The 26,705-nt window shown below is 36.1% G+C and overlaps 1 protein-coding gene across 5 annotated transcripts in view; it reads right to left on the bottom strand.

The window, feature by feature from the left end:
• The window catches only part of STXBP4 (syntaxin binding protein 4), a 180,306-nt gene that overhangs the window by 110,144 nt on the left and 43,457 nt on the right, over positions 1 to 26,705 (bottom strand). For all 5 annotated transcript variants that reach the window (XM_029211804.1, XM_029211807.1, XM_029211808.1 and 2 more), the window contains 2 exons: positions 11,911 to 12,007; positions 9,471 to 9,562 (listed from right to left, as the gene is read on the bottom strand). In XM_029211804.1, the coding sequence (XP_029067637.1) occupies positions 9,471 to 9,562; positions 11,911 to 12,007 (189 nt within the window). The remainder of the gene's footprint in view (positions 1 to 9,470; positions 9,563 to 11,910; positions 12,008 to 26,705) is intronic.

Here is a 26,705-nt window from a genome sequence, read left to right as displayed (position 1 = left end):
TAGAGTTTTGTCCGGACATATGTTTGACCTCCATACTGTTTTCCATAGTGGCTGCACCAACTTACATTCCCATCAACAGTGTAGAAGGGTTCTCTTTTCTCCATACCCTCTCCAGAATTTGTTATGTGTAGGCTTTTTAATGATGGCCATTCTGACTGGTGTGAGGTGGTACCTCATTGTAATTTTGATTTGCATTTTTCTAATAATTAGTGATGTTGAGTATCTTTTCATGTGATTATTGGCCAACTGTATGTCTTCTTTTGAGAAATGTATATTTAGGTCTTCTGCCCATTTTTTGATTGGGTTGTTTGTTTTTGTTGTTGAGTTGAGTTATATGAACTGTCTGTATATTTTGGAAATTAAGCCTTTGTCGGTTGCATCATTTGCAAATATTTTCTCCCATCCCATAGACTGTCTTTTTGTTTTGTTTTTGGTTGCCTTTGCTGTGCAAAAGCTTGTAAGTGTGATTAGATCCCATTTGTTTATTTTTGTTTTTATTTCTATTGCCTTGGGAGACTGATCTAAGAAAACACTAGTACAATTTACCTCAGAGAATGTTTTGCCTATGTTCTCTTCTAGGAGTTTTATGGTGTCTTGTCTTACATTTAAGTCTTTAAGCCATTTTGAGTTTATTTTTCTGTATGGTGTGAGGGTGTGTCCTAACTTCATTCATTTCATGCAGCTGTACAACTTTCCCACTTGCTGAAGAGACTGTCTTTTACCCATTTTATATTCTTGCCTCCTTTGTCGAAGATTAATTGACCATAGGTATGTGGGTTTATTTCTGGGCTCTCTATTAGGTTCCATTGATATAAGTATTTGTTTTTGTGCCAATACCATGCCGCTTGCATTACTGCAGTTTTTTAGTATTGTATGAAGTCTGGGAGGATTATGCCTCCTGCTTTCTTCTTTTTCCTCAGAACTGCTTTGGCTTCCTTCTTTTTCTTCAGAATTGCTTTGGGAATTCTGAGTCTTTTATGGTTCCATATAAATTTTAGGATTATTTGTTCTAGTTCTATGAAAAATGTCATGGGTAATTTGATGGGGATTGGGTTAAATCTGTATATTGCTTTGGGTAGTATGGCCATTTTAACAATATTAATTCTTCCAATCCAAGAGCATCGGATATCTTTGCATTTCTTTGAACCATCTTCAATTACCTTTACTAATGTTTTATAGTTCTCAACATATAAGATTTTCACCTCATTGGTTAGGTTTATTCCCATTTTATTTCTTCTGGTGTGATTTTAAAAGGTATTGTATTTTTATATTCCCTTTCTGATATTTCATTGTTAGTGTAAAGAAATGAAACCGATTTCTGTATGTTAATCTTGTACCCTGCTACCTTGATGAATTCATTTATCAGTTCTAGCAGTTTTTGTGTGGAGTCTTTAGGGTTTTTTATATAGAGTATCATGTCATCTGCATATAATGACAATTTTACCTCTTCTTTTCCAACTTGGATAACTTTTATTTCTTTTTCTTGTCTGATTGCTTGGCTAGGAATTCCAATACTATGTTGAAGAGAAGTGATGAGAGTGGGCATCCTTGTCTTGTTCCAGATTTTAGTGGGAAGGCTTTCAGCTTGTTACCATTGAGTATTATATTGCTTGTGGGTTTGTCATAAATAGCTTTTATTATGTTGAGTTATGTTCCTTCTATAACACTTTGGTAAGAATTTTTATCACAAATGGACGTTGAATTTTGTCAAATGCTTTTTCTGCATCTATTGAGATAATCATGTAGTTTTTGTCTTTTCTTTTGTTGGTGTGGTGTATCACATCGATTGATTTGCATATGTTGAACCATCCTTGTGAACTGGGGATGAATCCCACTTGGTCACAGTGTATGATCTTTTTTATGTATTGTTGGATTCAGTTTGCTAATATTTTGTTGAGAATTTCTGCATCTATATTCATCAGAGAAATTGGCCTGTAATTTTCTTTTTTCGTGGTATCTTTGGTTTTGTTACCAGGGTGATGGTGGCTTCACAGAATGTCTTTGGGAGTGTTCCCTCCTCTCCAGTATTTTGGAAGAGTTTGAGAAGGATCAGTAAAAGGTCTTCTTTTATGTTTGGTAGAATTCAAACAAGCCATCTGGTCCTGGACTTTTCTTTAGAGGGAGTCTTTTTAAATTACATATTCTATTTCATTTCTAGTGATCAGTTTGTTTTCATTTCTAGTGATCGGTTTGTTCAAAGCTATCTTGAGAAAAAGAAGAGCAAAGCTGGAAGTATCATGCTCCCAGACATGAACCTACACTTCAAAGGTACAGTAATCGAAACAGTATGGTACTGGCCCAAAACAGACACATAGATCAATGGAACAGAATCAAGAGCCCTGAAATAAACCCACACTTACATAGTCAATTAATCTATGACATAAGAGGCAAGAATATACAATGGGGAAGAGACAGTCCCTTCAATAAATGGTGCTGAGAAAATTAGACAGCTACATGCAAAAGAATGAACTGGACTACTTTCTTACACCATACACACACACACACAAAAAAAACACAAAGTGAATTTAAGACTTAAGTGTAAGACCTGAAACTATAAATCTCCTAGAAGAAATCGTAGGCAGCACACACTTTGACATCAGTCTTAACAATATTTTTTTGGATATGTCTCCTCAAGCAAGGGTAACAAAAGCAAAAATAAACAAATGGGACTACACCGAACTAAAAAGCTTTTGCACAGAGAATGAAACCACCAACAAAACAAAAAGGCAACCTACTGAATGAGAGACATTTGGAAATGATATATCCAATAAGGTGTTGATATCCAAAATATAAAAAGAACTCATACAACTCATTATCAAAGAACAGACACCCCAATTAAAAATGGGCAGAGGGGGCTTCCATGGTGGCACAGTGCTTAAAAATCCACCTGCTCATGCAGGGGACAGGCATCCAAGCTCTGGTCTGGGAAGATCCCACATGCCACGGAGCGACTAAGCCCGTGCACCACAACTACTGAGCCTGTGCTCTACAGCCCACAAGCCATAGCTACTGAGTCCATGAGCCACAACTACTGAGCCCGTGCACCACAACTACTGAAGCCCGCATGCCTAGAGCCAGTGCTTCGCAACAAGAGAATCCACCACAATGAGAAGCCCGTGCACCACAATGAAGAGTAGCCCCTGCTCGCTGCAAGTAGAGAAAGCCTGCGTGCAACAATGAAGACCCAACACAGCCAAAAATAATTAAATAAAATAAAGTAAATTTATCAAAAAAAGAAAAAAAAAAGGTGGGCAGAGGATCTGAAGAGACATTTTCCAAAGAAGATATACAGATGGCCAACAGGAACATGAAAAGGTGCTCAACATCACTAATCATCAGGGAAATGTAAATCAAAACCACAGTGAGATATCACCTCACACCTGTCAACAATGGTTATTATCAAAAAGACAGCAAACAACAAGTGTCGGTGAGGATGTGGAGAAAAGGAACCCTCATGCACTGTTGGTGGGATTGTAAATTGTTGCAGCCACTTTGGAAAACAGTATGGTATGGAGGTTCCTCAAAAAACTAAAAAGAGAACTACCATATGATCCAGCAATTCCACTTCTGGGTATTTATCTGAAGAAAAATAAAACACTAATTCAAAAAGATATATGTATTTTGTTGCAGCACTATTTACAAAAGCCGAGATATGGAAGCAACCTAAGTGTCCAGAGACGGATGAATAAATAAAGATGTGGTATGTATATATAAACATATATATATATAATGATATAATGTTATATATATTATACATAATATATACATACTATTACTCAGCCATAAAAAAGAATCTCGCCATCTGTGGCAACATGGATGGACTTGAAGGATATCATGGTAAGTAAAATAACTCAGACAGAAAAAAACAAATACTGTATGATCTCATTTACATGTGGAACCTAAAAAACAAAACAAACAAACAAATAAAATGAACAAAATATAACAGAAACAGACTCATAAATAGAGAACAGGTGGTTGCTAGAGGGGAGACAGAACAGGGTGGATGCAGAATAGGTGAAGGGGATTGAGAGGTACAAACTTCCAGATATAAAATAAATAAGTCACAGGGCTGTAATTTATACATAGGGAATACAGTCAAAAATATTGTAACAACTTTGTATGGTGATGGGTAATAACTGGTTTTATTGTCGTAATCATTGCATAATGTATAAAAATATCATTCTCAATGTTGTACACCTGAAACTAATATTGCATCTTAATTATAACTTTAAAAACTATATTTATGGGAATTCCCTGCTAGTGCAGTGGTTAAGAATCCACCTGCCAGGCTTCCCTGGTGGCTCAGTGGTTGAGAGTCTGCCTGCCAATGCAGGGGACACGGGTTCGAGCCCTGGTCTGGGAAGATCCCACATGCCGCGGAGCAACTAGGCCCGTGAGCCACAATTACTGAGCCTGCGCGTCTGGAGCCTGTGCTCCACAACAAGAGAGGCCGCGACAGTAAGAGGCCCGCGCACCGTGATGAAGAGTGGACCCCGCTTACCACAGCTGGAGAAAGCCCTCACAGAGCAACGAACACCCAACACAGCCATAAATAGATAAATAAATAAATTTAGAAAAATGTAAAAAAAAAAAAAAGAAAGAATCTACCTGCCAATGCAGGGGACATGGATTTGATCCCTGGTCTGGGAAGATCCCACATGTCACAAAACAACTAAGCCCGTGTGCCACAACTACTGAGCCTGAGCTCTAGAGCCTGCAAGCCACAACTACTGAGCCCACACACCACAGCTACTGAAGCCCGTGCACCCTAGAGCCTCCACACAGCAACTACTGAGTCCACGTGCCACAACTACTGAGCCCGTGTCCTGCAACTACTGAAGCCCGTGCACCTAGAGCCTGTGCTCCACAGCAAGAGAATCCACCGCAATGAGAAGCCCATGCACCACAAAGGAGAGTAGCCCCCACTCCCCGCAACTAGAGAAAGCCCACGTACAGCAACAAAGATGCAACACAGCTAAAAAACAACAACAACAAAACTATATTTACAGTAATTGGAAACCAAACCAAACCACCAACCATTACACAATTAGACTAAGTTGATTTTAAGGCAAGAAACATTCTAGAAATGAAGAGAATCAATATCTTGTCAGAATACAACAATACTAAATAGTATACACCTAATAATACAGGCTTAGGATATGTTAAGCGAAAATTAGCCGAACTAAATAGAGATTATAAAACACCTCTCTCTCAGTAAAAGACAATACAATAAAAGGTGACCAAAGAAAGATTAATGAAATAGAAAATTCTAAAAGTAAATGGAAAATGTGAACCACATGATTAACAACTGTGACCTAACTGACATATAGGAAGCACTGCACTCAACAACTGTAGAATATACATGCTTTCCACAAGATGGGAAACATTCCATAAAATTGACTATATGCTGGGTATATCGTCAAAGGATCAATACCACATAGAATATGCTCTCTAACCTCTGGAATTAAACTAGAAATCAGTAATCAAAAGGGAACTATATAACTAGAAAATATTTAAAACACTTTAAAATAAGGAAACATTATATACTGTTGAGTCATTATTAAAATACGACCTATAGAAACTTATGGGTGTGATTACTTGTAAAAATTGTGTTGTGAGTTCCCTGGTGGTCTAGTGGTTAGGATTCAGTGCTTTCACTGTGGAGGCCTGGGTTCAATCCCTGGTTGGGGAACTGAGATCCCAGAAGCCATGTGGTGTGGCAAAAAAAAAAAAGAAAAAAGAAAAAAAAAAGTGCAGTACATCTATGAAATAAAAAGCAACATCATCAAAAATAAGGATTAAAAATCTAAAAAAATTCCATGTTAATGTTCGGTAAATTTTAATATCTTGATGAAAGGAAAAATTTTCTAGGAAGATGTACATTAACAAAATTATTCAAGAAGAGAACAAAACCCTGAATAGAACAACCTTAGAAGACATTAAAATAAGTAGGAAATATCTCTTCTCCTGAAAGATCTAGGCCCAAATCACTTGGTATATGAAACATTTTCAAACCTTCAAGGAACAGATAACATTTCTATTACTTAAACTGTTTCACAAGAATTGGAATGGGGGCTTCCCTGGTGGTGCAGTTGTTGAGAGTCCACCTGCTGATGCAGGGGACACGGGTTCGTGCCCTGGTCCGGGAGGATCCCACATGCCGCGGAGCGGCTGGGCCCGTGAGCTATGGCCGCTGAGCCTGCGCGTCCAGAGCCTGTGCTCCGCAACAGGAGAGGCCACAACAGTGAGAGGCCCACGTACCACAAAACAAAACAAAACAAAACAAAACAAAAAAACAAAAACAAACAAACAAAAAGAATTGGAATGGTATACAGCTGACCCTTGAACAATGTGGGGGGTTAGGGACACTGATCCTCCACAGGGTGGAAAATCCAAGTATGACTTTACAGTAGGCCCTCCACATCTGTGGTTTTGCACTTAAGGATTTAACCAACCTCAGATTGTATAGTATTGCAGTATATACCACTGGAAAAAAAAAAAATCCGTGTGTAAGTGTACACATGCAGTTCAAACCTGAGTAGTTCAATGGTGAACTGTAAAACTTATTCATTAAGCAAGATAATGCTAGCTTCTTTAAAAAAATCAAAAATGTAAAATGACTCAAATATCATGGAAATTAATTTCTTGTTCACTTTTGTAGCTCCTATTCAACAGTATTTAGAAAAAGTAAAAATTTGTGAAGGAGACAAAGTAATTAATTTCAAATGTCTACCTAGAAAACCTAAGATAAATAACTGAAAAATAACTAGCATAAGGGAGTTCAATAAAGTGGCATCACAGAGAATAACCATTCAAAAATTAATCTTTATTAATCATCAATTAGAAAATATAATGGTAAAAAAATTCCCATTTCCAATAGCATCAAACTATAGCATACTTATTCAGATCTAACAAGAAATACTTAAGACCTACATGAAGCAAGATATATTTGTTTCTTTCCAAAACATCAACAAAGATCTAAATGAATGGAGAAACAAATCACGTTCGCTTCTCCCAAACCACCCTCTATATTCAATGTAATTCCAATTAAAAAAAGAAAGTCCCAATTGAAATTTTATTACAATGGTAAAATGATTCTAAAGATCATGCAGATGATCAAAATCAAGAAGTTAAAAAAATATTAGACTTAACCTAACAATAACAATGAACCTAGAACTAAACAATGAACCTAGAACTAAAAAGCTAGAGTAATTAAAATAATAATGTAGTGGTAGAGAGAAATGGATCAACGGAACAGAGTGGTTTGTTTAGAAAGAGAGCTATGTACATGTAAAGGAATGAAATTAGAACACTCCCTAACACCATACACAAAAATAAACTCAAAATAGATTAAAGACCTACATGTAAGGCCAGACACTATAAAACTCTTAGAGGGAAACACAGGCAGAACACTCTATGACGTAAATCACAGCAAGATCCTTTTTGACCCACCTCCTAGAGAAACGGAAATAAAAACAAAAATAAACAAATGGGACCTAATGAAACTTAAAAGCTTTTGCACAGCAAAGCAAACCATAAACAAGACGAAAAGACAACCCTCAGAATGGGAGAACATATTTGCAAACGAAGCAACTGACAGAGGATTAATCTCCGAAATATACAAGCAGCCCATGCAGCTCAATATCAAAAAACCAAACAACCCAATCCAAAAATGGGCAGAAGACCTAAACAGACATTTCTCCAAAGAAGAGATGCAGATTGCCAACGAGCACATGAAAGGATGCTCAACATCACTAATCATTAGAGAAATACAAATCAACGCTACAATGAGCTATCACCTCACACCGGTCAGAATGGCCATCACCAAAAAATCTACAAACAATAAATGCTGGAGAAGGTGTGGAGAAAAGGGAACCCTCTTGCACTGTCGGTGGGAATGAAAATTGATACAGCCACTATGGAGAACAGTATGGAGGTTCCTTAAAAAACTAAAAATAGAACTACCATATGACCCAGCAATCCCACTACTGGGCATATACCCTGAAAAAACCATAATTCAAAAAGAGTCATATACCACAATGTTCATTGCAGCACTATTTACAATAGCCAGGACATGGAAGCAACCTAAGTGTCCAGTGGCAGATAAATGGATAAAGAAGATGTGGCACATATATACAATGGAATATTCCTCTGCCATAAATAGAAACAAAAACTGAGTTATTTGTAGTGAGGTGGATGGACCTAGAGTGTGTCATACAGAGTGAAGTAATTCAGAAAGAGAAAAACAAATACCGTATGCTAACACATATATATGGAATCTAAAAAAAAAAAAAAATGTTTCTGAAGAACCTAGGGGCAGGGCAGGAATAAAGATGTAGATGTAGAGAATGGACTTGAGGATATGGGGAGGGGGAAGGGTAAGCTGGGATGAAGTGAGAGAGTGGCATGGACATATATACACTACCAAATATAAAATAGATAGCTAGTGGGAAGCAGCTGCATAGCACAGGGAGATCAGCTCGGTGCTTTGTGACCACCTAGAGGGGTGGGATAGGGAGGGAGGGAAGGAGACGCAAGAGGGAGGGGATATGGGGATATATGTATACGTATAGCTGATTCACTGTTATACAGCAGCAACAAATACAACAATGTAAAGCAATTATACTCCAATAAAGATGCTTAAAAAAAAAAAAAGAAAGAAACAGAGCTGTGTATCCAGATGCAATTTAGTATGTATTAAAGTTGTATTTCAAATTAGTGGTAAAAGTGGAAAAGGATGGTTATTGAATAAATGATGGTGGAATAAGTGCACGTGGTTATCCATTTGGGGCCCAACCTCATGAATAAACAAAAATAAGTTATCTATATATGATATGTTAATACATAATATAAATTGGGAAGACCTTCTTTAATAATGTAACAGTATCAAAAATTCATAACAGAAAGGACTGAAAGATTTGGCAATATAAGTGTCAAAGGTTTGTAGAACAAACGAGTTACAAAGTTAACTGACTTCACAATTCCATTTTATGTAAAGCACAAAAAGAGCAAAACCAATCTATGTTGCTGGAAGCAAAAGAGTAGCTGTTACCTTGACTGGGGGTGGGGAGGGCAAGCGCTAGTAATTAGAAAGGAACTCGGCGAGTAGGAGACAGACTTCAGGGTCCTGGTAGTTCCTTTAACGTTATGTTTCTTGATGTGGATGCTGATTACACAAGAATGGTTCAGCTTGTAAACTTTCAGAGGGTTTACACTTACGATATGAGTACTTTTCTGTGGTAAATTTAAAGATGGGAATAGCATGAGGGAATAGTGAGAGAGGAGGATAGAGGAGATCAAGGTAAATTTTTACTTTTGATTATATGTATTTTATATATTTATCCAAAAAGCATGTATCATCTGCATAATTTATTTTTTTAAAAAATAAAAAAAGCCTATATATATGACAGATAACATTTAAGGCTTATGATTTAAGTGCAATCAAGACAATTCTATAGGGCATACTCTACCTGTGAATCTAATATGTTGGAAATTTCATGTGCACCAACATTTGCTTCACCCAAATGCAAGGAAAACAAGTTTCTGGCAACCTGGACAAAATCTAAAATAGAACACATTTCAGTAAGAATACAGCATTTAACCTCATCTAAGCAAACCTTACCTTTTTCTACATGAAGCTGAAGCTATGTGTTATAACTAATGCTTACAATTTAACTTACTTAAATTACCTTAAAATAGTGTTAACTGAAGTGACAGATAAATTTAAGTTCACATAAGAAGTAAGAGATAAACTGGTTTTCACTCATTTCATTTAACTTTGCTGAAGTTAATAAATCAGATACGATAATGAAGCAAATAAATGTCACAGGCATAACTATCTCTCCAACTCTTTTATTATGAATAGCACTTTTTCTAAAACATATGATAATATTATGATTTACAGCTTTTCTAGCCGAAAGAACCTGTGGTTTAATAATGATAATAATAATAGCAGGAAATGTTTCTATAACAGACTCTATATGCTACGCATGGCCCTTTGCGATTTCATCTTGAGAATTTCCTGCGGTAGTTCTTCTCATCCTCTCCATTTTACAGTTTGGGCTAAGATAAGTTAACTGTCTTAAACCTCCCAAGGCTACTTGGCAAATAAGTAGCAGAGCAAGATTCCATTGAAGTGTGACTCGAAGGCATATTCTGTTGTTTGTTATATAACACTGCCTGATGGCAACCTAGCAAACTATATGCTTCTTCAGACATGGAGTGTGACCTGTTCATCCATCTAACTTCAATTTTTTTAAAAATTTGATTCTTATATTTTTAGTTTCCAGTAATCCTTTTAATTGTTCCTATTTTACAGTACCCTACTCTTATTGCGTGGATGCCTTAGTTTTGCTTATCTTTTTAAAAGATGCTAATTATGGTTTACGTGAAGTTCTTTTTTGCTCTTGTAATATTTCCCTTTTTCTGAGTTCCTCTTTTTCTATTTGTCTGATACTTTGGGGCTTTATATTTTATGTTGGAGGATTTCTCCAAATGTCTGGTGTTCATATTTAAGACGAATCAGGCACTAAATCGTTAATTGGAAATTTTGTGTGCATAACTCGCTTTGTCAATTAGTAAGTTTTACTACAGAGCAATAACGTGGTCAGCTATTATGATACTTTGTTCAGGTTCTTCAGAGAGAATCTTACAACCTCTTGCCTACAGAGCATACACATGGTTGCAAATATCACTGAGTAATCTGTGTGTGTTTGGTAAGTGATAATTCACCATACACACCCCCAAATTCCTTAGCTGCTGGCAACTATAGGTCCAGAATCAATCTGGTTTAATTTCTCAAGGGAATATACTTATTTTCCTCTGCAAGGGTAAGGGACGGTAGTTGTGCATTACTTGAGAGGGGGCAGGGAACAGCATATATAATTGCTCCTTAACACAGCCTTAAGTACTCAATGTTTTCAATTCCTAAGCCTTTCCAGGAATCAGCTTGTTTCCCGTTGTGATTCTCCTATCTCTTCAGACACTTGGACTTTACATGCCTCTGCTCACTAATTCATTTATTTTCCTTATCTACTTTGTCCTTATACATTGTGGTTTTACATGTATTTTTGTTTCTTGTTCTCATTACACTGTATGATTTCAAGAGCAGAGGGGAACAAATACATCTTTTTTCATCACTTCAAACCCCCAAATTTCTTTTAGCAATGCAGATGCTTTTAAAATGATACAATGTTGCATCTACTCTATAAGAAAAAAATTAAATACTTAATGCTGTAAAGAATACAAAAAACTGTTACATTCAAACATTACTAGTGGCAGAACAAATATGTGTGTAAAATGTCTCTGGAAAACAATTTATCAATACATATCAAAAGTCTAAGCCACTTATGGGGATTTATCCTAAGAGAAAGAAGATAAAAAAGCTATATTAAATATAGAATTATTTATATTGTAAGTTAATGAAAAACCATCAAAATTCCCAATAGTGGAAAAGCTTAATATTATAGTATATCAACAGAGTATGTTCACAATTTGCTATCTTTAATAATAATTATAAAATAAAAATAAGAATAATTATACAGCATAATGAAATATTTATTATATCATACTGGCTGATAAAAAAATAGAATTTCACAGTAGCAGAACTAGGGCCTCTATATATTGTACTGTTTCTTTTGTTATTACTAAAGCAATGTTTATGGAATAAATTAAAAATAAAAAAAGAATATGATTGAATGATATTTTAAAGCTGAAAGATTCTAAGAAAGGTCTCCTTTCTGCTGACCCAGTAAGACAAATAATTCTATCTGAGTCTTTAGAATACTGATTAAGGAACTTAAAATAGATGTGGTTTTATTTTTCTTTCTCTCCTTCCAAAGAAGAGGCACTCAGTGAATATGGGCCACAATAAGTTTCTGTGATGAAACACATGATGAATCTAAATATTACCTCCAAAAGACACTGTCCCCTTTGGGTCTACTTGCACTTGCTGTCTCAGGGCTTGGTGTTGTTCCTTTGTGGGCTGAATACCAAGATAATTTAGAGCCTGGAAGGAAAAGGATTCATGTGAAGCAATATTTCAAATCTCCAAAGAATAAAACTTTTCATTACAACTTTATTTTACAATCTAGTGAAAAGAATCAATATCAGGAACAGTGACCATGATCAAAGAAAGTCTGATGACTATTTATGGGTTAATTTTCCATAAAATATTAGCTTCTTGATCTACCACCACCTCATTTTTTTCCCCCAAGGCTAGCACTTTGGCCGATGACAAATAGCATATCCCTAGAACCAAAATTCAAACTATTTTTTAGTTTAAAATATGTGACATGGCAGAAGAAAAACAGCAAGGAAATCCTAATAAATCCGATTTAACATTAATTTTTCTAAGTAGCACTCTAAAACACTGATATTTTGTTGATATCTTCTTGTATTTGAGACCAAAACTAAGGATGACAGGAATTGGTTGGAATACAAAAAATTCTAAGTTTTGGCTTGTTTATGGGCAGGCTTACATAAATAATAAACTAAAAAGCTTTCTCTGGAACCCTCTTCTCTCTACCTTCTCTTTTTAGTACCCATAGCTAATTAAAATTTCAGAGCCTGCTAGTTGTATTTCAGTGTCCATTCTCTCCTTATTCTTTAGTAACAGAACCAAAATCTTTAGCTAGAAACATTGTCATTCAGCTAAAAGATATTTCCCAGCCCGTTCTGCAGCTTGATAAGGCCATCTGACCATGTACTACCCAAGGAGACATAAAGCGAACTTGCAGGGAACTTCTGGTAAGTCTTTCAAAAGTGGGGTAGGTACTTCTTGTCCCTTTTTTCCTTCTCTCTTTGGTCTTAATTAAAAGAAAAAAAAAGATGAAAGAAGGAAGGAAAAGAAAGGAGGGAAGAAAGAAAAGATGGCTGGAATTTAAGTAGTCATCTTGGTTCATGAGCCACCTCAACAAAGATGGTGGAGCAGAAAGATACTTAAAAGCACGTATAACCTCCATGCCAACTCTGGATTACTTTCTTTCAGGTTTCCTTTTGGTGTAAGAAAAATAAATTTCTAATGGAAACCACTGTTATTTTAGGTTCTCAGGTTATATATAGCAAAATCTAATCTTAACTAATGAATAAGGACTGACTAGATGCCCTATTATCGGATTCTGGCAAGAACATCAAAACTAAAATGTAGGTAAAGGTTAATACTAGTAATTGTCCTTATATATTCCTTCCTCCTTTGAAATCTGTTCAGTCATCCATCACTTCATTTACCAAGTATTTATTTAGTGCTTACTATTTGTTAGGCACTAAACTATACAAAGGGACACAAACAAGATATAGCCACTACCCTCAAAGAGCTATGGTCTCTAGGGAGAGGATAACATGTAAATAAATGTAATTAGTGCAATATGTAATTTAATAGAAGTGTGTACAGGATGTACTGTGGCAAAACCAAACTGGTCAATGTATAGGTGGCTGGGCACAGTGAGAAAAGGAGACAGAAGGAAGGGAAAACATCAGGAAAGATTCCTTCAAAAGTGATTCTAGAGCATTTTAACTAAGCATCATCTGCCTGCCCTATCTACACAGTCATTGCCTTGCATAACATGGAATAATGATTCTTAACTTTTGATATTCTTTTTTTTTTTTTTTTTTTGTGGTACATGGGCCTCTCACTGTTGTGGCCTCTCCCGTTGCGGAGCACAGGCTCCGGATGTGCAGCCTCAGCGGCCATGGCTCACAGGCCCAGCCGCTCCGTGGCATGTGGGATCTTCCTGGACCGGGGCACAAACCCGTGTCCCCTGCATCGGCAGGTGGACTCTCAACCACTGCGCCACCAGGGAAGCCCAACTTTTGATATTCTTTTCCTTCAGTCATAAAAAATGTTCCAAATACACCAAAATAAATAAATAAAAGGAAAGAGAATAATACAAAGAACACCCATTTACTTTTTATCATCAAGTATATACTCATTAGTATTTGTTTGAAATTTATATATATATATATATTTTAAGAAATAAACATTATAGACTTGGTTGAAAGCTTTCTCCATTGTTTCTCAGCAGGAACCACTATCCTAAGGTTGGCATATCCTTCCTGTCCATGATTTGATGCCACTACTACATTTGTCCCCTAATAACATGTACTCTTTTATCAGTACATACAAGAGTATTTTGTACATTTATGATTTTACCTGCATAGTATAATAAAAAAGGATAATCTTACAAATTATTTTTATTTTTTACCTCAATGTTACAATTTCACAATTGCTCGATATTGTTAACTGCAAAACTACTTCACTTATTTTAAATTTAAATGGCATCTAACTGGATGAATATATTATAATTTATTATCCATTCTCTCATTGATGGGCTTTTTATAATTACTCCACTCTGTTTTTTATAATAAGACATTTTACACATCTCCTCATATAGATGTGTAAAAATTTCTCTACAGTACACCCCTACAACAGGAGATGCTGAGTCATAGCGTATATATACTGTCAAATTTCTTAGATATTATAAAATTGCTCTCCAAACTGGTTGTATCAATTTATGCACAACACTAGTATATAAGCAGCTCTATTTTTCTACATTCTTAACAGCATTTGCTGTTTTCACACTTTAATTTTTGTCAATACGTTGAATATGAAATAGTATGTTGTTTGTTAATTTGAATTCTCCTAACTACAAGTGAGATTTAGCTTCTTTTATATGTTTATCAGCAATGTTTTTGACATAAATTATTTAGCAATATGTTTTAAATTTTCATATGTAAAGCTTGAGGAAGTACTTTTTGTTAGTGATTCCTAATTTGGTGGCATTCTCCCAATTGTAAAAACCCAAAATGTCCCCAGACATTGCCAAATGTCCCCTGAGGCAAAAAATGTCCCTGATGATGTCCCCACATGCCTGCTTTTGAGAACCACTCCTCCAGAGACAAACACTATTAATTGACTGGTGTATAATTTTCCTGATTTCTTCTATGTATATAACACCTGTATATGTAAAAAAATAAATTATATATCTTTTGCAAGAATTAAATTATACTATATACAGTATTCTATGTTTTTTAAAAAATTATCAATATATAACAGCCTTCTATTCTGTACATTTTAGATATTTTGCATGCTTTAAAAACTTGTTATAATAGTACATTAAACCTTAGTATTTAAGTATATTTACTTCAGATTTTGAATGTAACAAAACATTGCAAAAGCCCCTTCTGTACTTCTTCCCAAGCATTTTGTTATATATTTGAAATATACTAAAAACATACATGTAACAAATATATGTTTTAAAACGTCCATGAATCCATTTAAGAATTACAAAATTGCTAATACTATTGATTTATGTAACATACTCCTATCCTACTATACTAGAGGTAACCAATACTAAGGAACTATGTCATTATAATTCCCATACTATTTACTTTAAAATGGTTTGTCACATACTATGTATCCTTAACATGTTTTTTTGTTTTGCTGTTTCTTAGCTTCATTAAAATGCGACTGATAGTCTTCTAAAACTTGGTCTTCTTACCCTACAGGATTGTTTTATCATTCATCCACGTGGTTATATGGTATCGTAATTAATACATTCACTTTAATTGATCTAATATTTGATGCCACAATTTATTAATCCATCCTCCTCTAGATGAACATTGGGGTTTTCTGCTTACCAGCAATGAACATTCTTGTACACATCTACTACAGCACATGGGTAAAAATTTCTTTGGGGTAGGAAGAAATTCTAGGAATTTCTTCCTACCCTAGGAATAGTATTGACACATCTTTTTCTGATTTATTTCTAGGAGTTCTTCATATATTCTGGATACCAAAATTGTATATGTTATGTGCATTACGAATATTTTCTCCCACTTTTTGGCATAACTTCACTTTCTTACAATCTCTCTTTATGCAGTTTCTCATGGATATTTCCCAAGTGTGCTTTTATACCATTACTTCACATTTTTATAAATATATGTGATGAATAGTTTTAAAAAATATTTTTAAGTTTTAATTTTTATATAAATGGTACCATACTCTATATATCAATATGACTTTTTAAAAAAAAATTAATTAATTAATGTATTTATTTATTTTTGACTCTGTCGGGTCTTCGTTTCTGTGCAAGGGCTTTCTCTAGTTGCGGCAAGTGGGGGCCACTCTTCATCGTGGTGCACGGGCCTCTCACTGTCTCAGCCTCTCTTGTTGCGCAGCACAAGCTCCAGACGCACAGGCTCAGTAGTTGTGGCTCACGGGCCTAGTTGCTCTGCGGCATGTGGGATCTTTCCAGACCAGGGCTTGAACCCATGTCCCCTGCATTGGCAGGCAGACTCTCAACCACTGCACCACCAGGGAAGCCCCAATGTGACTTTTTATTAATAACAGATATACTGAGATATAATTCACAAAAAGTTCACTGTTTTAGTGTACAGTTAAGTGGCTTTTAGTACATTCACATAGTTGTACATCAATCACCTAATTCTAGAAAATTTTCATCACCCCTAAAAGAAACCCCATACCCATTAGCAGTCACTTGCTATTTTTCCTTATCCCGCCAGCCCCAGGCAACCACTAATCTATTTTCTGTCTATATGGATTTGACTATTCTGGGCATTTCATATAAATAGAATCATGTAACTTTTTGTGCCTAGCTCCTTTCACTTAGCTTAATGTTTCAAGGTTTGTTTATGTTATAGCATATATCAGAACTTCATTCTTTTTACGGTCCAATAATAGTCCATTGTATGTATGTACTACATTTTGTTTACCTTTCTTAAGTTAAAAAAGGTGAACCAAGAATAAAATTAGAACAAGATATTATTATAAAAATACTAGGTAGAAAGTAAATTAGAAACTCAGTGGTTATGTGACTGAAATAGCAGGTGACTGCAAAGAAAGACTGTGAATCAGAAAAAACAATGAATCACTAAAGCTAAAATACTGGGCAATAAGAAGCATGTAAGTTCGGTAGAGGCTAATCAGAGTTAAAGTATTATAAGCACCTTGTATATTTGAAAGAAGGGTAAAGATTCTGATTAACCTTAGACTAAGTTAAAGATGAATGTTAAATTTTTAAGGTAATCCTTAAAAGATTAGCAAGAGAAGGTACAATTTCTAAGTAAGATGGGGGAGAAGAAAAATAAAATGCAAAAACCACCAAGCAAAAAATCAAACATAATCAAACAAAAAAATACAGTAAACATGGGGTAAAAAAGGGATTAAAAACAAGAACAAAGAAAAAAAATTTCAAATAAGATGGTAGAAAGAACTCAAAATGCATTATAATTAGACTAAATATAAAGAATGTGGAGCAATGGGAACTCTTGCATAAGACTAGTAGGAATGAAAATTGGTAGAATTACTTTAGAAAACAATACACCAATTGAACAATTATTTTCTGAGCATATACTATGAGCCAAACATTTTTCCAGGAGATGAAAAAACAGAAAGAAAATTCTAACAATACCTTAAGTTAGGTTGAAGATAAATAAACTCTTTGACCTTATTAATATTTTAGTAATCAACTTTTAGAAAGCATATAAATGATACTCAACATTTGGAATAGAGTTACCTCTTGGGGAAAGAGATATATACAATCAAGAAGAGAGACACAGGCAATGTCAAAGATTCTCATTCTTAGCTGGGTGGTGGAATATATGTGTATTTGTTTTATTAATCTTTAAGCTCTACACATAAAATATAATCATTCTTGCATATGATTAATATTCTCATATAAAGAAATAAAATAGAAATATTTTATAAATAAATAAAAACAGGGACTTCCCGGGTGGCGCAGTGGTTAAGAATCTGCCTGCCAATGCAGGGGACACGGGTTCGAGCCCTGGTCCAGGAAGATCCCACATGCCGCGGAGCAACTAAGCCTGTGCACCACAATTACCGAGCCTGCACTCTAGAGCCCATGAGCCACAACTACTGAGTCCACGTGCCACAACTACTGAAGTCTGTGTGCCTAGAGTCCGTGCTCTGCAACAAGAGAAAACACCACAATGAGAAGCCCGTGCACCACAATGAAGAGTAGCCCCCACTCACCGCAATTCGAGAAAGCTTGCACGCAGCAGCAAAGACCCAACACAGCCAAAAATAAATAAATAAATAAATAAAAATAAAGTTTCCTTTAAAAAAAAGAAATAAAAACAATTTTACAAAAATAATGCAAACAAAAGACCTATCATAGAAGGTACTCAATATACAGTGATTCTTATTGTATTAAGTAATAATAAAATTGCAAAATGCAGTTAACTACCGTGTAAATTTTTCCTGAGTTAAACTTAGTAACAGATGGAAGTTTTGTTGAAAGAAAAATTTACAAGAATACAGCATGTCAGTGAGGTAAGCTCATAAATTTAAATTGAAAGTAATTTGATGGGAGAGGAAGATGGCAGAGTAAGAGGAAATGGAGCTCACCTTTCCCCACAAACACATAAAAAATACATCGACATATGGAAAAATTCTCATGGAAAACTTAACTGGAAACTGGTAGAAGGACTCCTGTACAACCAAGGCTGAAAGAAAGATATGCCGTACCTGTATAGAATGGGAAGAAAAGTGATTGGGTTGGGACCTGTGTCCATGGGAGGGAACTCAGAGGAAAGGGGGGATCACATGCACAGACATTCATCCTGGAGTGTGAGTGGGTTGAGCCACAGACTGGGCGTCCCAGTCCTGGGGTGCTATGAAAAGGAGACAAGCTCCCTTGGCCACTTGGAGAACTGCTGGAACAGACAGAAAGGCTGGAGAAGCCTAGACTCCACTCATGAGGAGTGGTTGGGTGCTAGCCTGCCCCCAGGCAGGGTGGAGAGAGGTCTGCCCTAGAAGCTGCCACCTTGACATGCTCCCCAGTCCAAGCAAAGAGAACACCCCACTCACTCTCCGCCACAGCATGGCACTGGATCTAGGGCACCCAGGACCTGGGAGAAGACTTCACTTAGGGATGCAGAGGCAACCTGGGGGAGCGGGGTGTAGCCCAGATAGGGCAGCGGTAGCCATCGTTGGTGCTTACTCAAGAGATGCCCCAGAAGCAGCCCAGATTTCTTACAGCAGCGTGGTGGCCAGATTTCCTGTGACTGCCTCGCTAAGTTTGCCAGCCCAAGCTGAGCAAACACTCCAGCCCCACTAACTCCATGCTACCGTACAACACTAGATCTCAGGTGATCACAGCCAGGGAAAAGATGCGACCACGGATTGCATCTGAACAAAGCTGTAGATGCCTACACAGGCAGAGTATCAGACCTCTGTGAGCACACAGGCCCCACTTGCTCCAGGACTCCCCTCCTTTGGGGGCAAAGGCCCAGTGCAGGGAGAAGGAAAAACACATACTTAAAGGGAACAGAGCTAGCTCTAGCCCGACCCTCAGGGATTCTACTCCAGCAACTTGGGAGCAAATCCCGCCCCTGACAGGGTGATGACAGCCAATGAGCAGAGAAGTCCCACCTCATACTCTGCACAGACTTTAGCTCCTCCATCACCAGCCACAGGCCCTACCAAGGTGACAGCTGCCAGCACACCCTGAGGAAAGATGTGACTGGCATCCACATCAAATCCAGCCCTTTCATTAAAGGCACTGGGAACATGCAGTCAGCACAGTGATGCTCTCAAATAAGAACATGCCCTCAAGACCACAATGGATAACTGTTTCACCAAAATTCCTAGAGACAGAGAAAGTTAACTAAAATGAAAACGCATAGGAACTACTCTTAATTGAAAGAGTAAGAGAAAACCCCTTAAAAAATAAATAATGAAATAGAAATAAATAATTTACCAGATAAAGAGTTCAAAACATTGCTAACTAAATTAGGGAAAAGAATCGATCTAAACACAGATCATCTTAACAGGAACTAGAAAATATAAAAAAGACCCAATTGAGGGAATTCCCTGGTGGTCCAGGGGTTACAACTCTGTGCTTTCACTGCCGAGGGCGCAGGTTCAATCCCTGGTGTGGGAACTAAGATCCCACAAGCTGCGTGGCTTGGCCAAAAAAAAAAAAGAAACCCAATCGAAAATAGATAATTAAATATCTGAAATAAAAAACACCCTGAACACCCTAGAAGGAACAAATGGCAAACTAAATGACACAGAAGAACGCATGCACGATCTGGAAGATAAAATAATGGAAATCATCCAATCAGAACAGCAGTCAGAAAGGCAAATAAAAAAAGAAAAGTGAAAGTAACATATGGCATCTCTGGGATAGCATGAAATGTACCAATATTCACATTCTAGGAGTTCCAGAAGGAAAAGATAAAGAGGAAGGTATTGAAAATGTATTTGAAGAAATTATGGCTGTAAAATTTCCCAAACTGAAAGAAGGAATCAGGTATCTAGGCACAAGAGGCACAGAGATTTGAAAACAAGATAAACCCAAACACACCCACACTAAAATATATCATAATTAAAACAACAAAAGTTAAAGAGAGAATTCTAAAAGCAGCAAGAGAAAAAGAAAGAGTCATAAAGTAGGGAATCCCCATAAGGCTATCAGTTGATCTCCCTGTAGGAACGTTGCAGGCCAGAAGGGAGTGGCATGATATATTCAAAGTGCTGAAAGGGAAAACTCTGCAACCTAGGAGACCCTATGGAGCAATATTATCATTTAGAACAAAAGGAGAGAGAACTTTTCAGACAAGCAAAAACTAAAAGAATTCAGCAATACCAGATCTACCCTAAAATAAATCCTGAAGGATCTTTTCTAAATGGAAGCGAAGTAAGAATCTATAGGAAAGGTAAATCCCACTAGAAAAGACAGATATATATTAAGGATTGAAGATTACTTAAATAAGTAGATTAAAAGACAAAAATTGTAAAAGAAACTCTGACTACAATAAACAGTTAAGGGATAAGCATTAAGATGTAAAGTATGACATCAAAAACACAAAATACGGGGGAGGGGAGTAAAAAATGCATATCTTTTAGAATGTGTTTCAACTGAAATGACTATCAGTTTAAATGAAGTACATATAATTATGGATCACATATATGAACCCCATTGTAACCAGAAATCAAAAATTTACAAAAGATATACAAAAAATAAAAAGAAAGGAAACCAAGCATACTACTAAAGAAAATCATCAAACCACAATGGGAGAAACAAAAAGAAGAAATGAACAGAGAAGAACTACAAAAACAACTGGAAAACAAGTAATAAGATGGCAATAAGTACTTACCTATCAATAATTACTGTAAATGTCAGGGGAATAAACACTCCAATCAAAAGACATAGGGTGGGGACTTCCCTGGTGGCTCAGTGGTTAACAATCCGCCTGCCAATGCAGGGGACACGGGTTCGAGCTCTGGTCCAGGAAGATCCCACATGCTGTGGAGCAACTAATCCCATGCACCACAACTACTGAGCCTGTGCTCTAGAAACCATGAGCCACAACTACTGAGCCTGTGCGTCACAACTACTGGAGCCCATGCTCCACGACAAGAGAAGCCACTGCAATGAGAAGCTCATGCATCACAATGAAGAGTAGCCACTCGCTGCAACTAGAGAATGCCCGCATGCAGCAATGAAGACACAACACAGCCATAAATAAATAAGTAAGCAAATTAATTTTTTTAAAAAAGGGCATAGGGTGGTTGATTGGATTAAAAAAAAAATCCCTTCAATATGTTGCCTACCAAAAGACACACTTCAGGGCTAGAGAGACATACAGACTGAAAGTGAGGGGATGAAAGAAAGCTATTTCATATAAATGAAAATGACAAGAAAGTGGGGTAACAATATGTGTATCAGACAAAATAGACTTTAAAACAAAGGCTATAACAAAAGACAAACAAGGACATTATATAATAATAAAGAGATCAATATAAGAGGAGAATATTACACTCATTAACATAAGCACCCTATAACAGGAGGACCTAAATATATAAAGCAAATACTAACAGATATAAAGGGAGAAACTGACAATAATACAATAACAGTAGGAGACTTTAACACCCCACTGACATCAATGGACAAATCATGCAGACAGAAAATCAATATGGCAATAAGGTCCTAAATGACACAATAGAGTTGGATTTAATCAATGTCTACTGCATACCCCCCCAAAAGCAGAATACACATTCTTTTCAAGCACACAAGAAATGTTCTCTATGATAGACCACATACTGGAACACAAAACAAGTCCCAACAAATTTAGAGGTAAAAATTATATCAAGCACCTTTTCTGACCACAACGGTCTGAAACTAGGAATCAACCACAGAAAAAAAAAAAAGTGAAAAGAACAAACACGTGGAGAGTAAACAACCTGATATTAAAAACCCAATGGGTCAATGATGTAATCAAAGAAGAAATCAGAAAATACCTTGAGACAAATAAAAATGAAAACACGACTTTACAAAATCTTTGGGATGTAGAAAAAGCAGTTCTAAGAAGGAAGTTCATAGTGATACAGGCCTTCCTCAAGAAACAAGAAAAATCTCAAATAAACAACCTAACCTACCACCCGCAAGAATTAGAAAAAGAATAAACAAAGCCAAAGTCAGAAGAAGGAAGGAAATAATAAAGATCACAGAGGAAATAAAATAGAGATCAAAAAGACAATAGAAAAGGTCAATAAAACCAAGAGCTGGTTTTTTAAAAGGATAAACAAAATTGACAAACCTCTATCGAGGCACCAAGAAGAAAAGAGAGGACCCAAATAAACAAATTAAGACATCAAAGAGGAGTAATAACAACTGATATCACAGAAATACAAAAAATCATAAGAGAATACTATGTACAGTTATATGCCAACAAATTGGACAACCTAGAAGAAATGGACAAATTTCTAGAAACATACATCCTGCCAAGACTGAGTCAAGAAGAAACAGACAATTTGAATGAACAATCACTAGAAGTGAAATAGAATCTGAAATAAAATAACTCCCTGCAAACAAGTCCAGGACCAAGCAGTTTCACTAGGGAATTCTACCAAAACATATAAAGAACTTATACCTATCCTTCTCAAACTATTCCAAAAAAATTGAAGAGGAGGGAGCACTGCCACATTCATCCTAGGAGGCCACCATTACCCTGATACCAAAACCAGACAAAGACGCCACAAGAAAAAGAAAATTACATGCCAATATCTTTGATGACTATAGATGCAAAAGTCCTCAAAAATATATTAGCGAACCAAATCCAGCAATACATAAAAAGGATTATACACCATGATTAAGTTGGATTCTTTCCAGGGGCACAAGGATGGTTCGACATATGCAAATCAATCAATGTGATACACCACATTAACAAAAGGAAAGACAAAAACCACATGATCATCTCAAAAGATGCAGAAAAAGCATTTGAGAAAATACAACATGCATTCATGATAAAAAACTCTTGCCAAAGTGGGAACAGAGGGAACATATCTGAACATAATACAGGCTATTTACAAGAAACCCACAGCCAACATAATGCTCACTGGTGAAAAGCTGTAGACCTTCCCACTAAATTCAGGAACATGACAAGAATGCCCATTCTCACCACTTCTACTTAACATAGTATTAAAAGTCCTAGCCACAGCTATCAGACCAGAAAAAGAAATAAAAATTATCCAAATTGAAAGTGAAAAGGTAAAACTGTCACTATTTGCAGATGACATGATACTCCATAGTGAAAGTCCTAAAGTCTCCACAGAAAACTATTAGAACTAATAAATGATTTCAACGAGGTAGCAGGATACAAGATTAATATACATAATTCCGCTGTGGTCTAAAAACTAATAATGAAATATCAGAAACAGAAAGTAAAAAAAACCTCTCTTTAAAATCACATCAAAAATAATAAAATACCTAGGAATAAACCTAACCAAGGAGGTGAAAGACATACACTCTGAAAATGATAAAACAATGATGAAGGAAATTGAAGCTGATATAAAGAAGTGGAAACATATCCTGTGCTCTTGGATTGGAAGAATTAATATTGTTAAAATGGCCATTCTATCCAAAGCAATCTACAAATTTAATTCAATCTTTATCAAAATACCAGAACATTTTTTACAGAGCTACAAACAATCATAAAATTCGTATGGAACCATGAAAGACCCCAAACTGCCAAAATGACCTTGCAAAAAAAGAACAAAGCTGAAGGTATAACTCTTCCAGACATTAGACTATACTAAAAAGCTACAGTAATCAAAACAGTGTGGTACTGACACAAAAGCAGACACATATATCAATGATATAGAACAGACAACCCAGAAATAAACCCACGCACTATGGTCAATTAATCTACAAAAAAGGAGACAACAATACACAATGGAGAAAAGACCATCTCTTCAATAAGTGGTGCTGGGAAAACTGGACAGTCACATGTAAAACAATGAGATTAGAACATTCCATCACACCATATACAAAAATAAACTCAAAATGGTTTAACGACCTAAATGTAAGAACAGAAATCATAAAACTCCTAGAAGAGAAAATATGCAGAACACTCTTTGACATAAATTATAATAGCAATATTCTTTTAGATCAGTATCCTAAGGCAAAAGAAATAAAAGCAAAAATAAACAAATGCAACTTAATTAAACTTAAAAGCTTTTGTACAGCAAAGGAAACGATCAACAAAATGAAAAAACAACGTATGGGATGGGAGAAAATATTTGCAAATAATGCAACCGAAAAGGGGTTAATATCTGAAAGATACAAAAAGCTCACAAACTCAATATCGAAAAACAAACAACCCCATCAAAAAATGGGCAGAACATCTGAATAGACACTTCTCCAAAGAAGACATACAGATGGCCAACAGGCACATGAAAAGATACTCAGCAATTCTAATTATGAGAGAAATGAAAATCAAAACAACGAGATATGACCTCACTCCTGTCAGAATGGCTATCATCAAAAAGGCCTACAAATAACAAATGTTGGCAAGGGTATGGAGAAAAGGGAAACCCTTTTACACTGTTAAAAGTAATGTAAATTGGTGCAGCCACTGTGGAAAACAGTAAGAAGGTTCCTAAAAATACTAAAAATAGAACTACCATATGATCCAGAAATTCCACTCCTGGGTATCTATCTGGAAAAAATGAAAACGCTAAATGGAAAAGATACATGCACCCCAATGTTCATAGCAGCACTATTTATAATAGCTAGGACATGCCAGAAACCCAAGTGCCCATCAAGAGATGACTGGATTGACTGTTTGCAGATGACATGATACTATACATAGAGAATCCTAAAGATGCTACCAGAAAACTACTAGAGCTAATCAATGAATTTGGTAAAGTAGCAAGATTCAAAATTAATGCACAGAAATCTCTTGCATTCCTATACATTAATGATGAAAAATCTGAGAGAGAAATTAAGGAAACACACTCCCATTTACCAGTGCAACAAAAAGAATAAAATACCTAGGAATAAACCTACCCAAGGAGACAAAAGACCTGTATGCAGAAAACTATAAGACACTGATGAAAGAAATTAAAGATGATACAAACAGATGGAGAGATATACAATGTTCTTGGACTGGAAGAATCAACATTGTGAAAATGACTATACTACCCAAAGCAATCTACAGTTCAATGCAATCCGTATCAAACAACCAATGACATTCTTCACAGAAGTAGAACAAAAAGTTTCACAATTTGTATGGAAACACAAAAGACCCTGAATAGCCAAAGCAATCTTGAGAAAGAAAAATGGAGCTGGAGGCATCAGGCTCCTGGACTTCAGACTACACTGCAAAGCTACAGTAATCAAGACAGTATGGTACTGATACAAAAACAAAAATATAGATCAATGGAATGGGATAGAAAGCCCAGAGATAAACCCACACACATATGGTCACCTTATCTTTGATAAAGGAGGCGAGAATATACAGTGGAGAAAAGACAGCCTATTCAATAAGTGGTGCTAGGAAAACTGGACAGCTACATGTAAAAGAACGAAACTAGAACACTCCTTAACACCATACACAAAAATAAACTCAAAATGGATTAAAGACCTACATGTAAGGCCAGACACTATAAAACTCTTAGAGGAAAACACAGGCAGAACACTCTATGATACAAATCATAGCAAGATCCTTTTTGACCCACCTCCTAGAGAAACGGAAATAAAAACAAAAATAAACAAATAGGACCTAAGGAACTTAAAAGCTTTTGCACAGCAAAGCAAACCATAAACAAGACGAAAAGACAACCCTCAGAATGGGAGAAAATATTTGCAAACGAAGCAACTGACAAAGGATTAAGCTCCAAAATATACAAGCAGCCCATGCAGCTCAATATCAAAAAAACAAACAACCCAATCCAAAAATGGGCAGAAGACCTCAACAGACATTTCTCCCAAGAAGATATACAGATTGCCAACAAACAGATGAAAAGATGCTCAACAGCACTAATCATTAGAGAAATGCAAATCAAAGCTACAGTGAGGTATCACCTCACACCAGTCAGAAAGGCCATTATCAAAACATCTACAAAAAATAAATGCTGGAGAGGGTGTGGAGAAAAGGGAACACTCTTGCATTGTTGGTGTGAATGTAAATTGATACAGCCACTATGGAGAACAGTATGGAGTTTCCTTAAAAAACTAAAAATAGAGCTAACATATGACCCAGCAATCCCACAACTGGGCATATACCCTGAGAAAACCATAATTCAAAAAGAGTCATGTACCACAATGTTCATTGCAGCACTATTTACAATAAACAGGACATGGAAGCAACCTAAATGTCCATCAACAGATGAATGGACAAAGAAGATGTGGCACATATATACAATGGAATATTAC

Source organism: Monodon monoceros, unplaced genomic scaffold, assembly GCF_005190385.1.
Source record: "Monodon monoceros isolate NGI ecotype Baffin Bay Population unplaced genomic scaffold, NGI_Narwhal_1 Super_Scaffold_9, whole genome shotgun sequence".
Taxonomy (NCBI): Eukaryota; Metazoa; Chordata; class Mammalia; order Artiodactyla; family Monodontidae; genus Monodon; species Monodon monoceros.
The sequence above is the reverse complement of the archived record's forward strand: the minus strand, read 5'-3'. Positions and strand labels throughout refer to the sequence as shown.